At 45.7% G+C, this 17695-nt stretch overlaps 1 protein-coding gene across 1 annotated transcript; it reads right to left on the bottom strand.

Moving 5' to 3' along the window:
* Positions 1-174: 174 nt before the first annotated feature.
* vps35 (VPS35 retromer complex component) lies at positions 175-17445 on the bottom strand. The gene is made up of 17 exons (XM_062550039.1): positions 17333-17445; positions 15836-15922; positions 15656-15752; positions 15329-15452; positions 14474-14656; positions 13904-14117; positions 11688-11771; positions 11268-11377; positions 10398-10494; positions 9947-10095; positions 8987-9194; positions 7447-7602; positions 6936-7058; positions 6416-6595; positions 5499-5738; positions 4008-4151; positions 175-2625 (listed from the first exon to the last, which is right to left on the bottom strand). Exons 1-17 carry the CDS (start codon positions 17333-17335, stop codon positions 2446-2448), a joined length of 2379 nt encoding a protein of 792 aa, XP_062406023.1. The 5' UTR covers positions 17336-17445; the 3' UTR covers positions 175-2445.
* Between the last annotated feature and the right edge of the window lie 250 nt (positions 17446-17695).

Below are 17695 nucleotides of genomic sequence, written 5' to 3' on the forward strand. Positions count from 1 at the left end.
TGTATTGAACCTAATATAACGTCATGCCTAAACGGTACGAATACATGTACTTAAATTACACCCCTTGTTCAAATAGGGTAGGGGGATTAACATTTAAAGAGACATTTAAAGTAAATAATACAAAAAAATATGGTTATATCGGTTTGGAGAAGAAAAAGGAAACGCACACCGATAGTAGTCTTTGAGATATATTTCCCAACATTTTTCGGGCCAACATCAGTTTGAAAATAATGTAAGAAATCCAATATTGTCTATCCTTAAACAGGTGCTTTATCTTTACTATTAATTCTCCATCAAAAAAATGACCAGTCGTGCATTGTGGTTTTTAATGCAAGTGGGGAAGCAAATCAATTGACATACACATACACTGATTGATCTTGATCTCAGACAATAATGAGATTTACTAAATCGCTAAAGTGAAAAGCGTGACTGTCATATGTACAGCATAAATAAAGGGATACCATGATGAGGCTAACATCTGTTAGTGTGTCACTGTTCATGTATACAGTCGAGAAATAGATAAGCAAGAAGGAAATGAAATTAGCAGGAAATGTTAAAAGATGCCTTGAACAAAATCCATGGACAGTCCACACATTTCAGCCATTTAGTCCAATCAACGCAGTACGGGCCAGCAAATCACCATGGCTTCTAGCATCACGGCTGATCCACTCACTCACTGCCCTCCACACAGCAGGAACTCAAACTAACAGAGTGGATGGGGCCAGCAACACAAAGCATCATCACGAAAGCCCCACTTCCACCCTTCAATTCCCCCAAAAGAAGAAAAGAGAGGGCTTAGTGAAGAGCGTTAGACAATGTGCATCATTGCCATGGACACTTAGATCAGGGGTCAAGGGTGAGAACCTCTGGTGTGGAGGCAGAGCAACCGAAGCACTTCAAAGCAATAAAATTCAGGCACATGACCCATTGTTTCACTTGAATGTGCCCTATGCAGAGCCATACACAGAACAGACCATAAACGTCCCAGTGAGGGGCAGTTGTATTGTATCTGTCCGATTCATAGCATGTTTTTTTTTTTTTTTTTTTTGTCCCTTCACCTTGCTTGGAGCACCATCTTTGGTGGTGAGGAAGGTGGAGGGCTGGTGGGTATTATTAAGGAAGCCCATTTCTAGCGTAAACTATGATGTGAATGGTAATATGGTGGGCAAACCTTCACTCTGATGAACCATGAACAAATGTTTTTAATAAAGACATGCTGAACGCACTACCACACACTGGACTGGCCCAAGCATGACATGACATGGAAAGGTACGTATTTATTTATAGACGCATGGGATTAATATGATCATTTTATTTGTGCAAATGACATGAAATCGATGATACTTCTTCTGGCTTATCTGATTTACAATTAGATTATACATACAATATGCTTTGGGGTTAGGGGAGGCAGAAACCAAACTGAGCAGGGATGAGATGAGATGAGACATCCCTTAGGATGCTTGTTTTCATACAGGCCTTGACATTTGACTGGCGGGGCAATTCCCGGCCACCCGCGTGCTCTCTCTTCCTTAAGGGTCCACACACTCACCTGCCCCCACAACCCACTCCATGTTCTACAGCCCAACATGTTCACATTGAAGCACACAGTGATCATCTCTGCTGTACTCTAGCGACGGTGACTAGGAAGTGGAAGAGAGAAGCGAGAAAGGAGCGGAGACCAAGAGGAGTGTGACGGAGGAGAGAGGAGGAGATAGAGAGCGAGAGAGCCAGACAGACGGACACACACACACACACACACACACACACACACAGAGAGAGGGAAAAGACTCGAGAGCACATCTGAACACTTGCTGCACAGCTGCACGTTGGTTTCAACATGGCAAGCGCACAGGAACTCGGGGGGAGGCTTTAGTCAGACATGCAGGGGTGTCACCGAGGGGTGTCCAGCTCACCGAGTCGGCTTGGAGTCAGGGAGCGGACCGTAGCGTGCGGACAGTGGCATGAGATTAGTCAAGACAGCCGTAGGGGCTTTCCAGCGTTTAACAAGCGCCCAGCACAGACAGGGAAGACAGAGAAGACAGAGAAGACAGGGAGCTGTGATCCCTGAAGAGCTGGGCTCACCCCCTCCATCCCCACTGCTGTAGGATGTGAAAGCAGCGCACGCTTCATGAGGAAATAATGCCATGAGACAAGTGCAAGGCCGAGGAGACGCAGCTCTTTTCTCTCACAGACATACATAATGAACGAGACAGAGAGAGACAGAGAGAGAGAGAGATGTAAAGGAATGGATATGCAGAGAGAGATCAGGGAAGAGAGAGAGTAGAGGCAGGTGGAAATTGTTGCTTTTTTTTTCCCCCTGGATGGAATACCCTGGTGTGTGGTTGTACTAGAATGTGTGTGTGCATATATACAAGTACAGCTCTCTGTCTGAGTATGCACATACATATGGTGCTGCACTGCACTGCGCTGCGCCCCGCGGGACCCCTACAGCACCAGACCCTCGTAGGCCGGCCCCTCCGACTCGGGAGACTCCCTCTGCAGGCGCAGGTGCTCCAGTGTGTTGTGGAAGTGTTTGTTGATCTGCTCCGTCTCCTCGCTGGCCTCCAGGTTGGGCAAGTCCTCGCGGATCTTCTGGATCAGCTGGTTCAGCACCTGCACCGTCACCTGGAACAAAACAGCACGCAGTCAGAGACAGTGTAACCTGCGTTGTGTGGAACCACCGCGGTCCAGCCCTGCACACGCCCGGACTCGAACCCGCGAACCAGCAGCACCTCGGATCGGGAGTCGAGCGCGCTAACAATCCAGCTAAAATCCCAGGCTACTAGCTTTCATACCAGCAGCGCTCTTGAGGCATCGGGGAGTGAGGTTTACTAACGCTCCACACGCACAGCTAACTACAGTAGCTGGCATCCATTACACTAGCACATGTAACTGTTTCACGTGAAGACAAATTCACTTTCTATACTGGTAGAGAAATTAGCTAATTGTGAGATGTACATTTGCAAAAACAATGTTGCATTTCACTGGGGTCATTTTCTTGCTTCTGAGAATCAAAGCTGAGTGGTTCTGGCAAATGACAGCCAGAGACTGGCTCACACACACACAGAAGAGACAGAGACTGGCTCACACACGCTCACACACACACACACATACACACACACACAGAAGACGTTCTCCCAGAATGCCACCTCGTTGTCACACCTCACCAGCATCATCCACCGCCCCCCCGCTGTCATCCTGATGACTGGCTGACCCCTCTTACTGTCCAGCTGTGCGCCAACAAGTCCCAACCCCACTCTCCCCTCTCATGCCCGGTCTCGCTATAGGAGAGGTTTTATATGGTGTGAGTGAGCGCCTACCACTTCTCAAATGAGACGTGGTCTGGCAACCAAACGTTTATTTTCTCGTATTTGAAAAAATGCCCAGATCCGTTCATTGCCACAGATGTCTATCAAATGCGTCTGTGCATAGCTCATCATTGTCTTGCTTTCCCCCCTGCTCTTTGATTGACCCCTATCTCAGGCAAAAATGAAATTGTGCACATGGCAGCATGGGAACACCCAGGCTATGAGCAACCAGTAAAACACAACTGAGCCGAGAGGAGAAAAGAGGAGGAACAGTCTAAACAATGGAGAGGAGGAACAGAGTCTAAACAATGGAGAGGAGAAAAGAGGAGGAACAGAGTCTAAACAATGGAGGAGAAAAGAGGAGGAACATAGTCTAAACAATGGAGGAGAAAAGAGGAGAAACAGAGTCTAAACAATGGAGGAGAAAAGAGGAGGAACATAGTCTAAACAATGGAGGAGAAAAGAGGAGGAACAAAGTCTAAACAATGGAGAGGAGAAAAGAGGAGGAACAGAGTCTAAACAATGGAGGAGAAAAGAGGAGGAACAGAGTCTAAACAACGGAGAGGAGAAAAGAGGAGGAACAGAGTCTAAACAATGGAGGAGAAAAGAGGAGGAACAGAGTCTAAACAATGGTGCGTAATGGAGAGAGGGATGAATTAGAGGAGATTGATGAAGGACAGAAGTGAGGTGGGAAGTTACCGCATCGTTCTCCCGCTCGTAGAAGCAGACGTATCTGTTCAGGATCTCGATGAAGAGCTGCACTTGCAAGGATGGGTCCATGCACTGATTGGCAATCTTCAGAGCTTTCTTCAGGCACTCCATCACCCTCTTGCCATCTCGAATCTACAAGCAGGGGAAAGGCGTGAGACATGCACACAATGCACACCATCGGTCATGTTCAAAACACATCGTACCAGTGAGATTAAATGGACAGGAAAATGATATGTACAGGCACACATAGGGTCAAGATCATCATCATGTTCTTGTGGCTTGTTCCACACTAGTCTCTCATTTATCCAGTCTCTCTTCAATCCCTCCTACACTCACTCACTTAGGTCAATGTGTCAGTGATGACAAAGCCTCCAGTAAAGGAACAAGGAGTGTGTGCAATTACCGGGCCTTTTCTACCGTGCTTCCTGCATTCTATCTGCGCCTCGAACAAAGCTGCGCTCATATTCCAGCTCCATTTTAGAGAATGTTCTGGGGTGTCAGTCCTTGGAGACACATTTACAAACACCCACCCACATTACCATCCCTCTTCGCCATAGCGCATGACCATCTGCCCACTTGGGCTTCAGCCAACTGACAAACAGAGCATTGGGAGCTCTGACACACAGAAAATAAATGGACTGCAATATCTTCCTCATTATTTCTTCTTTTTTAGAAGTGCCTGCTTTGAGTACACACAAGGCAGTGGCTCTCAAACTTTTTCTGTCATTCCTCACTTATGGGGGTTATTTTTAAGTGTGACTTTTCCCCCCCATTGCCTCAACACAATGGCAATGAAATATTAAGTGCCAGTTGAATTTCAACAAGCTCATGAGAAATATGCAAAAGAAGAGAGGAGAGTCAGGAGAGAGGGGAGAGGGGAGAGAGAGAGAGAGAGAGAGAGAGAGAGAGAGAGAGAGAGAGAGAGAGAGAGAGAGGATTCCAACACAATTTTTGAAAATGACCATGCTAGTTTTTACCATTACTCTTTTATATTTACTAATCACCATGATTTTAATGTTAATTTTGACAGCGCTAATCTAATTGTATTAATGCCTTCTTTTTTATGTGTGGTTGTTTTGTTTTGAATGCATGATAAAATAGAATAGAATAGAATACTTTTTTGACCCCGTGCGGGAAATTCGTTTCTCTGCATTTAACCCAATTTAACCGAATTAGTGAACACACACTGCACACAGTGAACACACAGTGAGGTGAATCACACACTAACCCAGAGGGCTTCGGGCTTGTAACCAGAGGGTTGCCGGTTCGATCTCCGACCAGTCCACGGCTGAAGTGCCCTTGAGCAAGGCTCCTAACCCCTCACTGCTCCCTGAGCGCTGCTGGTTGAGTTAGTGTGTGATTCACCTCACTGTGTGTTCACTAATTCGGTTAAATGCAGAGAAATTAATTTCCCTCACAGGATCAAAAAAGTCTATATTCTATTCTATTCTATTCCCTCCGCTGCAGCGCTGGACCCACCTCCTCTCCGCTCTTGTCGGTGTTGCGGCTGGACCAGAACAGATGTGCGCAGATGCTGACGGCGCGGCACTGGTCGGGCTTCTTCAGCAGCTTGGAGGCGGCCAGTGCACACTGAGTGCGCAGCGGCTCGTGGTTCTCCTCGCTGAAGCAGCGCGTGCGCTCGAACGTGCCGATGATCAGTGTGATGGCCGCCAGCTGGGCTTTGGAGTCGCTGATCTCGTCCTCGTACAGGGAGAAGGCCTGCGTCACCACACACACACACACACACACACACACACACACACACACACACGAGTCAGCACACGTGCCACTACACAGGGACATCTTTAAGAACTTAATGGAGCACTCCAGTGCGACTCCCCGTCCATAAGCTATGACATATGAATCTCAGTATATTCTTAAGGCTAAAATGTTTTAGGCGTTTTTTATACCATGCCCCAGCCTAAATAAAGGGGTTTTATTGATATACTCGTCCTTGGCTCAATACAGGAGTTGCCTGAAGGAGGCCTAGTAGCCACTTTTTCAGTTCAAAGGCTAAAATGCCAGTTTGGACCAAGGTCACGGAAGATAGCTTCTGCTTTGCACAGCTGTTGATTATCGAGCGCAAGCTGCTTCCAGTTACTCCAAGACTAGCGGTCAGACATGAGACAAGGCAGGTGGCCCTCGGTACCTGCAAAGATCGTATAGTTACTAAGATGAATCATAAAGGGGTTTTTCAACGGAACGAAATAGCAGCACTTCCTGCCTCCTAAAGGGGCGTGTTCAGTGACGAAATAATCGGTTTAGAAATGTGTAGAATTATTTCTCCCATATAAATACCTCCGTTTGCCTCCTAAATGGGAGTGGCAGTTGCGTCACAATGAAACCAGAATTTACCCCCATATGAATCGTCTCGCTTTATAAACCGTCTCTGGTACCTGGGACATGAACTCGTAGGCCACGGTCTCGTGGTTCTCAAAGCCGATCTCGCCGGCCGCTAGCGCCCCCTGGAGGAAGAGGCGCAGAGGCAGCTCGGCCAGCTCCGCCTTGATAAGAGCACTGATGGTCTGGTGCGCAAACGAGAAGATCTTCTGGCACTTCTTCTCCCACTTGTCGTCCTGCAGAGGGACACAACACCACAGAGACCACAGGCCTTCATTCGTTCTGCTTTTCTTACCTTCCCAGGTACTTCACAGCTTGGGTGACGTAACGCCACGGTAACAAGCACGGCAATTTGCAATGTCATGGTTCAGCAGACAAGATAACTTTTCAGTGTTTTCAAAATCACAACACACAATCAGTAATGTTCTGTAACAGTAGAAAAGGGACGTTCATTAAAAACACTATCTGAAAATGAACTGAAATAAGTCAGTCTAGCTCATTACAAGCTCCCACTGTTTATTTTAGTCTCAAATGGCTCTCTGAGGTGTGAGGGCAGCATTGAGATGAGATGCATACCGAGGAGGAGTTCTCTTTGTAGCGGAAGGCCAGCTGATATGCAGCAAACACCAGCGGGGGAAGCGTGTAACGGATCCTCTGGTTGCCACCAGCACCAAAGTGCTTTCTGGCCGTGTTCAAGATCTGCAGGGGAACATTTCAAATACATCTTTATTCTGGTCACACGCTCACACACATCAAAGCTTCGGTAAGATAACATTCGCATTCATATTCAATTCAACTTGTGCAAATGAAAGGCATATTATGGAATGGCCGTATCCACTTCACAAGTTCGGAATGAGTGTAAATGGAGAAAACACAAAGGGAGATGCAGAGAAAGAGGGAAAAAATGTCATAGACACACCGAAAAGTCTTGACAAATCAAGCGTAAAAAACACAGTGTTTGATTATCTAACCAACCTGTGTGTGTGTGTGTGTGTGTGTGAGAGAGAGCAAAAATGAGACAAAGAGAGTGAGGAGGCGAGAGTGAAAGGGAGGTGTGGGAGGACGGGGCTCCAGGGGGGGCAGTTACCAGGTACTGCTGGTCAGGGTCGTCAGAATGGAGCAGGTGGATGAACCGGCCCACCAGGCTCTGCTCCTCAGCAAAGTCCTCGGGATCTGGGTCCTCTGCGGGCTGGTCTGGCTGGTCCTGGACCAGCGTGGACACCAGGCTCAGGATGGAGTCCACCTGCATGCACACACAGAGAGGGGGTCAGAGATCAGACAGGCTCAGGATGGAGTCCACCTGCAGGCACATACAGAGAGGGGGTCAAGAGATCAGACAGGCTCAGGATGGAGTCCACCTGCATGCACATACAGAGAGGGGTTCAGAGATCAGACAGAAGGAGAACAGGCTCCGTTCATTTTTGCAAGGCCAAAGACAGCAGAGCGACAAGCCACTAAAAAGGCTTTCAGGATCATCTCTAGCTACGGGGGCAGCCCGACCCCATTATGTCCTCAGGAGGAAGTAGGCCACTGCGGAGAGCAGATTTGGGGAGACGTGGGTGGACAGTCCAGACAGGGCAATTGCACAGCATTAACTCTGCGTCAGCCTACAGAGGCCGGATGGCAGCACAAAGTGTATGGTTCCTCATATCAGAGTGACGCGGGGGGCTCGCTTAGCTGGGCCATACAGTACGTGACCTTTCACGTGGGGAAGTGCAAAGCGTCTGAGCTAGAGGTGGTCGTGCATTTGAGCTACATGCAGAGAAACACAATACGCGACAGCAGGCTATGACTCACTCCCCCTTCCATTCACTCCTATTCACAAAGTCTCAACTCCCTGGGGTCAAATCTATATGTGCAGGTCAAGTTTCATGGTGGAACAAGGCTCCAGATCAGAAGTTCTCAAAGTGTGTATACGTGCCTCCCCCCCTGCTGTGTGTGTTTGTGTTTTTGACTATGTGTGTGTGTGTGTGTGTGTGTGTGTGTGTGTGTTTTTGTGTTTTTGTGTGTGCATGTGTGTGTGCGTGTGTTTTCGTGTGTTTTCGTGTGTGCGTGTGCGTGCGTGTGTTTTTGTGTTTTTGTGTGTGCATGTTTTTGTGCGTGTGTTTTCGTGTGTGCGTGTGCGTGCGTGTGGGTGCGTGTGCGTGTGTGTGTGTGTGTGTGTGTTTTTGTGTGTGCGTTTGTGTGTGCGTGTGTGTGGATATGTCTGAAGGAGAGACCTGCTCCTGGGCCAGAATAGTGGTGTTGTAGTCCAGGATGTTGCTGAGTGTGTGTGCGTGTGTGTGTGTGTGTGTGTGTGTGTGTGTGTGGATATGTCTGAAGGAGAGACCTGCTCCTGGGCCAGAATAGTGGTGTTGTAGTCCAGGATGTTGCTGAGTGTGTGTGCGTGTGTGTGTGCATGTGTGTGTGAGTGTGTGCGCGCGTGTGTGTGTGTGTGTGTGTGTGTGTGTGTGTGTGTGTGTGTCTGAAGGAGAGACCTGCTCCTGGGCCAGAATAGTGGTGTTGTAGTCCAGGATGTTGCTGAGTGTGTGTGCGTGTGTGTGTGCATGTGTGTGTGTGTGTGTGCGCGCGCGCGCGTGTGTGTGTGCGCGTGTGTGTGTGTGTGTGTGTGTGTCTGAAGGAGAGACCTGCTCCTGGGCCAGAATAGTGGTGTTGTAGTCCAGGATGTTGCTGAGCACGTAGCAGCTCATGGTCTTGCGTGACTCGTAGTCGAAGTACTCAAAAAGCGGCGGGAAGTGCTTGAGCTGCAGCACGGTCAAGATGTTGTTGTAGGTGTCCACCGGGATCTTCAGCAGCCGCGTCAGCTCTTTAGAGACCGCGCTGCTGGTGGCGATGCTGAAAGGAGAAGAAGAGAGAAGAGCTGGTTAATAAACTGACAGCAAGAGCAAGACAGCAGCGGGAGGAGGAGGAGAAAACGAGGCCAAGGGACTGAGACTGAGGCAGAGAGAGACAGAACAACTCGCACGCAAAAATGAAACATGAAAAATGACAGTGAGCTCACAGGACGAAGATTTGAAAGATAGTCGAATAGAGGGGAAAAAGAGGGCGGAATAGTTGAGGCTGATTATCAGCTGACTATTCCATACACTAACGACTCAATATACTATATTCATCTCATTACAAGCGCTCATTTACTATTGCCCATGTGATTATTACCTAACCCAGACAGAACACGGCCGAGACGTCAATCACAGGATGAGATTGTGTAAGCAGCCCATTAGTGAGGAAAAGGTCCAAAAATACACACTAATTAACACAGCTCTCCACATTCAAGGTGGAAACGAAAACAATGTTCTTTTCATGTCAAGCAGCACTCTAGATGTATGTTCTTTCCATTTTACTGCCTTCAGGTTATTTTCTTTTTACATAATGTTACGAATCAAATCAAAGGACTCATTGCCATATAGAGTGGCCACATGCTGGCCCAATTAAACACCTTGTGGAAGGTGCCAGGCTAACACTAACACAGCAGTCATAGGAGAAAAACACACACACACACACACACACACACACACACTGAACAGCTCTGAATAGCGCTTCATCTACTGAAACAGTGAACATTGAATCACATTCTAAACTCCACTCACTGTTCCAGATTGAGTTTGTTGAAGATCTCCACGGTGCTCTCCAGCACCTTGTCTACGTAATCTACGCGGTCGGGGTAGCACTTCATGGCCAGGTTGATGAGGGACACCTGCAGTGAGACGACGTCCTCCGAGGGCATGTCTTGGCGTGACTGAGGGAAGGAGACAAAGACGCTCGTCACATGATCGGAGCCACAGCACACATTCAAACCCTTCAAATACAGACACGACTCTAACCATACATATGCACACAAAACCATGTATGAAGAATTGAGAGCACTAGAAATGTGCATACAATGAGATGCAGCTTTACTGTAAATGTACTATGACTGCTGCATCATCATAACTGTTGTCGGCACAATTGTTATGTCTTTTTTTTATCCTGCAATCCTGCATTAAGCCAAGGTAGTTTGGATTATTTTCAAAAAGACAGACAGTGCAAATGGACCAATACCTGAATCACAGTTGCTACTTGCTGAGAGAAAATGTCAAAGAGCTTGATCTCCGCTGGAATGCCAGGCCCATCTTCCCTGTGGGCGAACAGAGCCAGTCTACCAAGGAAATGAGACGGAGAGAGAGGGGGAGAGGAGAAAAGAATTAGAACAGTCATGATGGCTTTCTGCTCCTCACTCCTCATCATGAACATACTGTATATGTCCAGATCCTGACAAAAGAACATGCACAAAGTCAATGGAGTGTATACTGTATGTGACTAGCTCAACAGTGGCATTTGAGCTAGTCATTTTTTGCATTTTTTCATCTTTTCTTATTTAGCTCATTAGTGGCAACAGGAAATGGTGCATGCAATAGCTGAGCATCTCCATTCATCTAAACCATAGTGGAGAGAACATGAATTCAAAGACCAGATACAAAGTCTGCCTTTTACTTTAATCACACAATGCGTGGAAATAAAAGATAGTTGCTGAGGAAACAAAAAAGAGAAATAATTGAGCAAAGAGAAAGATTAAACATAACAGATGAAAGAAAGTTGGAATAAAACAAATGCACGAGGTTCCACTTAGAGATAAAAGACATTAATGCAGTGCAGAATTTAAATCAAAGGCACTGAAAAGCAGTGTTGTTTTTAAATCCCAAATGTTAAAGCAGTTGGATCCTTCTGTGGCTATCAAAATAGCTAAAGGCTGTTTTCACCCGCCCTTCATTTTCCCTCTTTGCATTAAGCCAAAAACATCAAGCTCTACACTGCTCATAATGCTGCAACATTTTATTACAGAATACAAATATCTATGACAAAATAGAACTGCAAGTAGTACAATAGTAAAACGTCTGGGATTTATTTATAGTTTCTCATTTAGATTCTGACCTGTCAATGAGCGCAATGATGATGTTTTTCACATTGACGTTCTGATGCAGCTCGGCACATGAGCGCAAGAAGGGGTTCAGTGTCTGGAGGTGGAATTCATCTGGGAACACCTGCGAGAGCAACAACAGGACTCAGCTCATGTCCAGGACCACACCGACCACACACACACACACACACACACACACACACACACACACACACACACACACACACACACACACACACACACACACACACACACACACACACACACACACACACACACACACACACACACACACACACACACACACACACACACACACACACACACACACACACACACACACACACACACACACACACACACACACACACACACACACACGACTGTGGGGGTAACACCCTTAGGAGCAGTGAGACTCTGAAAAGATAACATACCTGTATGATGCACTCCATGAGGTACTCCTGTGCCAGAGAGTCCCTGCAATTCACAACCTGCTCCAAGACTCCAGACAGCACAATCTAAAGGGGGGAAAGCCATTTTTAAATAAAGAACACACAAACAGAATGCACTCATTCTCCTCAATTTTGTGCCATATTGATGTCATGACCATGGCGAATGTTGAGGTTTATTTAGAGAGACGGGTGCGCACATCCACAGATTTTTCTTAAGCAGGTGCCAGACAAAAAACGTGTCAAAGTGGAAGTGATGGTCTGCACACTGCAATGGCTCCAAAAAATAGTTTTTTATTATTTAAAAGGCAACGCGTCAGGAATGTTGAGGTTTAGTCATTAATCAAAGAGCATGAGATACACAGGCACACTAACAAGATAAACACTTGCCATGTAACCTTGACTTTTCTCCTTCAGAACGTGCCGAGGCAAGAAGAAAGGGGAACCAAGAAACCTGCTGTTACTGTGAAATGTAACACTTGATGCCTTGCGCTGGGTGAAGGGCAAGTATCAGCAGTATTTAAATTCAACAAATGCGGTCTGTCATTGCGTCATACCCTTTTAGAAAGGGGTAATGTCTTATAGTACAATGGTACAGAATTGTGGTAGAACTGTTGCAGATCTCTTTCAAAAACACGTTGCTTTTATCTTATGGGCACAAATAATTGAGCTGACTTAATGTTGTGTCAATAATGCTACTTTCATAATATGTTACTGTATTTCAGATCTGATTCAGCAGAAAACCTAGCCTGGCTAGCGCCTACCACTTCTCAAATGAGACGTGGTCTGGCAACCAGACGTTAATTTTAAAAAATTAAAAAATGCCCAGATCCGTTCATTGGGCGCCACGGATGTCTATCAAATGTGCCTGTGCATAGCTCTTCATGGTCTTGCTTTCTCCCCTCTTCTGTGATTGGTCGCCAACATCAGGCGAAAATGTGGGTGTTAGTTTCAAAGACTGCCTTAGCAGCGTGAATGAAATGAGTTTATTATTTCTGAATTCTGTAAAAATGACCCAGAGATTGTGTAGACTTAAATTTGGTCATTAAAAGTCAATGCTAGGAGGGTAATTAAGACCTCCTGGTGGCTTTCTGGTTGAGCTTAGCATAAGCTGCAACAGGCTCAAGGCCAAGGGTACAGTTTTGGCAGGATGTAGGCTGCAGTTCAGACATTAATGCCTTGTCCATTAGGGGTGTAAAGGTGCACATATTCAAACCGAACCGTTTAGGTACAGAGCGATAGGTTCAACACAGGTTTATATATGTGTATCGAATGTACCAAATGCAGTCTTTAGCAGCAATCAACAAGGTTATTTGCTAGCAAAACATGTTTCAAATTCGAGTCCCCACGCAAACATATTAAATTGCGGACCATAATGTCAGTTTAGTCAATTAACGTCAAAAAAACATTGGACACCTTTTCTGGCTAGCAGTACCTACACTACCCAAAAATGAACCGAGCTACACAATGAACCTGATTTTTGTGTACCGTTACACCCTTATTGTCTATACTGTGGCCTGTGCACCAGAGTGACACTTTGTTTTGCTATCCTATGCTAAAGCTTCACACATTTGCCTCCATCTCTAGATACATACAACACATCCCTCAAGAAGAGAGAAGCGGCACCTAGAATAATGCATGACGCATCTCACATATACACTGGAGTGGTGTACATCTCCTTGTGCTGTATGTAGGGGATTTCACAACACAAAAATGAAACCTTCTCTCCAGGAGAAATTCAAAATTGTCACATGGAGAGTCGGACACTTACAGAAGGTCAATAATCCATTCAAAGTTCTGTGGGGTACATCAATGTAGGTTAGCGGACCAATGGGTCACTGTAGTCATTAGAATCTTGATGGATCTCTATTTTTTTTTGTTTCAACAAATTGTGCCTGAATGAATGAGACATAAGCCAAATACAGTGAGGCTTTCTCAATTTACAATTTTATTCTTTCTATAGAGACTAGTTTGTGATGTAACAAAAATTTAAGTAAACTACAGAAACAAAATATTTGAAGAGTCTAGTCACAATGGGCAATCTTTAACTGAAAAGATGATCCCCATCAAGACAGCTTTAGCATAACCTCTGTCGCTAGTCTGCACAGTTATTTCCTGCTGTACTAAACTCCTCACAGTGGAATGGCGAACACAAAAGTAGGACCTCCAAAGGCATGAGGCGGAAGGTAAAAAGGGCGCACCTGTTTATATTTGTCCACGTTGACCCCCTCCAGCTGGCTCAGCCGGACGAGATTGGTCCCCACCAGGATGCGCAGCTCCTGCCGCTCCTTCTCCCTCTTCTCCCGGTCACGGCTGTGGCCCTGGTGCTGCATGCGCACCCACAACTTGTTCATCTCCGCAAAGTTCAGCAGCACAAAGTCGATGGAGTCATTAATGTCCCCAGTCATCTCCTCCCTGCACACGCACACGCACACACACACACAGAGCACCACACACGCAGATCAGCAGACATTCCTACACACAAGCACAAGCATTCTGGGGCTGTGTGTTGGGAGGTGCAGACAACAGGCTCACTCCACTCATGTTCTGAGAGGTCACACAAATCAACATATTACTCTACTGCTAGACAATCACAGCACTATCTTTTGATGTTTATATTTAGTCTGAATCATAACAGCAGCCGTTCCAGATTTTTGATCAAAGTCAACTCTGACTGAAGCTGAACATAACGAGTCATGTCCCAAGGCAGTGGCGGTGGCGGCGGCTGGAGAGGCTGGAGAGGCTGGAGAGGCTGGAGAGGCTGCTCTTACTCGGCTTGCTCTCCGTCGTCGGGCAGGATGTTGCGGGTGCACTGCAGCAGGTAGTTCCTGAGGAACAGGCCGCGCAGGGGGTGCTGCACTCCACGACACATCTCCACCAGGTCCTTCAGGATGTCCTTGCGGGACTGGGGGAAGGAGCGCACGTACACCACCCCTACAGTGATCAGCAGGTACCTGTGCAGAAGACACAGCCAAGGAACACACACAATGCCATTCAACGCTCAGACACAGTTTTGGCCACAGCGATAATTATTAGACTTAGCGTGGAATTTCTAAATCATTCAAGTCTTTAGCTGTTCTTCCAACTTCTGTAAAGTACTGATGTTTAGTGAGTGTATGTGAAATGACAATTACTGTACATGTAGAGAGAAAGAGGAATAGTGCATTATGTCCAATATTCCTATAAGTGGTTTAATGTTCTGCATTTCTCACTAGAAGGTCATTTTGACACTAAATGTATGCTGCTTCGTTATGACTCTGTATGATATCTGTACTGTTCCAAAACATGGAAGGCGCCAGGGCTGATATCACCTATTATTGTCCGTTTCGCGTCAACAGCCATGGATTAGGGTGGACTGGAGGTCTCCTAACTTTGCCATTGTTACTGTATGATTATCTATCCTTTGCTCGTCTCATCAGAACAGCTGATGAATCATGCTCGAAGTCATGCTGTCTCTCTTCATGCGCATCATTGTAAATAAAACTCTGTTCCTGATTTTTCCTACCATTGGCTGGGTCTTCATTAATCTGTGGTGTCAAAATTATCATCAATGGCTTGCGTGTTTAGAGGCAATAGATTAAAGTTTATTTCTTGACTGTGGATGACCATACAGGTGTAGTACTCACAATCTGGGAATGATGTTTCCTGCATACTGGACCAACTCATACAGATCAGCCACCTTCCTGCCTTTGGCAAACTCATCAGTCAGGTAAACCTCCAGGTAGTGCAACTCATCAGAGATGGCCATGTCTGCCGGGAGGGTTAAGGGCTACTGGCAGCTAACATACAAAACACTCAGCTTACATTCCAAAAATATACCGATCCTACTGACAGTGCATTTCAATGGGATAAAACTCAGATTGTTCAGAATGATCAAATTCACCTCCACCTGTCAAGGGCATAATTGAAATGCCAGTCAGTGTATAAACAAGTTAGAGGGGCAGGAAGGATACAAAGCTCATAGTAGCTTTTAGGAGAGAGCATGGAAGTCCTCAGTTCACCCAGCATATTGGAGGCATGCTTCAGCGCATCCATCAACTTGTTTTTGTCCTGAATAGAGCGGTTAAAATTAGGCTGATTCACAGATAGCACAGATTCACAGTGATAGCATTTTTTAAGGTCACCAAGCTCACCAGGCAGCGCTTCATCTGAAAGGACTGCACTTTAACGGCCTGCACGGCCTCGTCCAACAGCTTCTCCTGCTCATCCTGAGGCGACTGCTGTGTGGTTGGCTGGGAAGAAGCCAGGCAAGGGATCAGCAAGAATGACAACACTTGGAAACAATCCCTGAATATCGGGCCTGGCAAGTCAACTCATATTACCACCATTACAAATGTGACATTATACATTTGTCCTGAGCAGTTTTTACCTTAAACCTCGACCCACTATGTTGACAAAGATCAGAGAGCAAACTATCTGTGCAGACATTGAGCAAACATAGATGAGACGCGTACATACATTCGCACACACAAGTGCCATTTTTACATTGTTTACATTGTAGTGTATGTTGTGTGTGGTGTCTTAAGCTGCCTTGAATTTCCCCTTGGAAAATCTATCTATCTATCTATCTATCTATCTATCCATCTATCCATCTATCCATCCATCTGCAGTTGGCATCTCAAGAGATAACATTTCACAGCCGGGCATATGCATTCATTTAAACTTGGGGTAAACTATGTGAGCTATTTCGGTGTAGGAAGGATAAATCAATATAAGCAACTTATATTTCAATTTTTTGGCCATTACTTATTAATTACAGCAAACCACATAACTTCATATCACGCGTTCGCCCTAAATACATGGCTCGCTCTTGCCCCTCCCTGACTGCAAGTTCCACAAGGATCTTAGTATGAATGAGAATTTGCTAACCCCTCAGAACAACCCTGAAACACCATCGTTTGTCCACTGCTGGGTGACATGCTAATGCCCGTGTTATACCAGCATACCAGAGTTGTTTTTTGTCCCTAACGTTATTTACTGCCGATCACCTGGCATCGTTAATGCATTCCAGACAACACTGGTCAGCTGGTCAGTTAACATACACTAGCCTACTCGATGTGACAGTTAGCGACAGTACCATCACCACCTAACATTACAATATTTCCTACAGATTGATTTGTTAGGCAGAGAAAGCTAACGTTATTCAATCTCATATACGGCAACATAAAATGTATGTACACAAACAGGCTGCTATAACGCCGGGCAATTTCTTCAAGATTGCTGAAAAACATCTAACGTCAACGTTACCTGGCTAGTGAGCAATCGAGTTAGCTATCTGAACCGCTTGCGAAATGTAGACAGAGTGACTTACGGTCTCATACCAAACAAACATGCAAATTCAATGGTATGTGAAGGATAGGTATCTAACCGATCGGACATTCATAAGGCTTTGCGTGTATTTATTTAAACCACACTAAAGACATCAACAGCTTATAAGGAACAGAGCTAGCAACAGCTAATGTTGGCTAGCCAGCTAGGCCTTGCCATCACCTGGCACAGTGCAACTATTTAGAAAGCACAAGTCGTCAGAAATGCTTGAACGAACAGGCAAGAATATGTACTAGACACATACCGATATCTATATAAAACCTATCGGGTGGTTTATTTCATGTTTTCATAGCCGTACTTACCATGATTATCAAGTCTGTTTCAGGAAACAGTAATAGCCCCCCCGAAATTGTTCCCAGTCATGTGACTGTTGCCAGTTCAGCGAACCTACTTTTCGTCAGCCTTGTACTCATTGGTTGTGCACACATTAGAATATGTAAGCGATGTTCCCATTGGTGAACAATCTAATGCACTGTAAAAACGTCCCTTGAAAAGACCGAGCAGGCAGCTTAACAGCAAATGTAACATTAATGGAAAGTGTAACAATGAAACAATGCGAAATATACAATTTTAATAAATATAACTAAGTTGTCGATAAGTCCATTCAGAACATTTACCTCAATTGGAAACGCCCACTTCGTTTTAAGCCAATCAAGTCTAAGGAA

Source organism: Sardina pilchardus, chromosome 11, assembly GCF_963854185.1.
Source record: "Sardina pilchardus chromosome 11, fSarPil1.1, whole genome shotgun sequence".
Classification (NCBI taxonomy): domain Eukaryota; kingdom Metazoa; phylum Chordata; class Actinopteri; order Clupeiformes; family Clupeidae; genus Sardina; species Sardina pilchardus.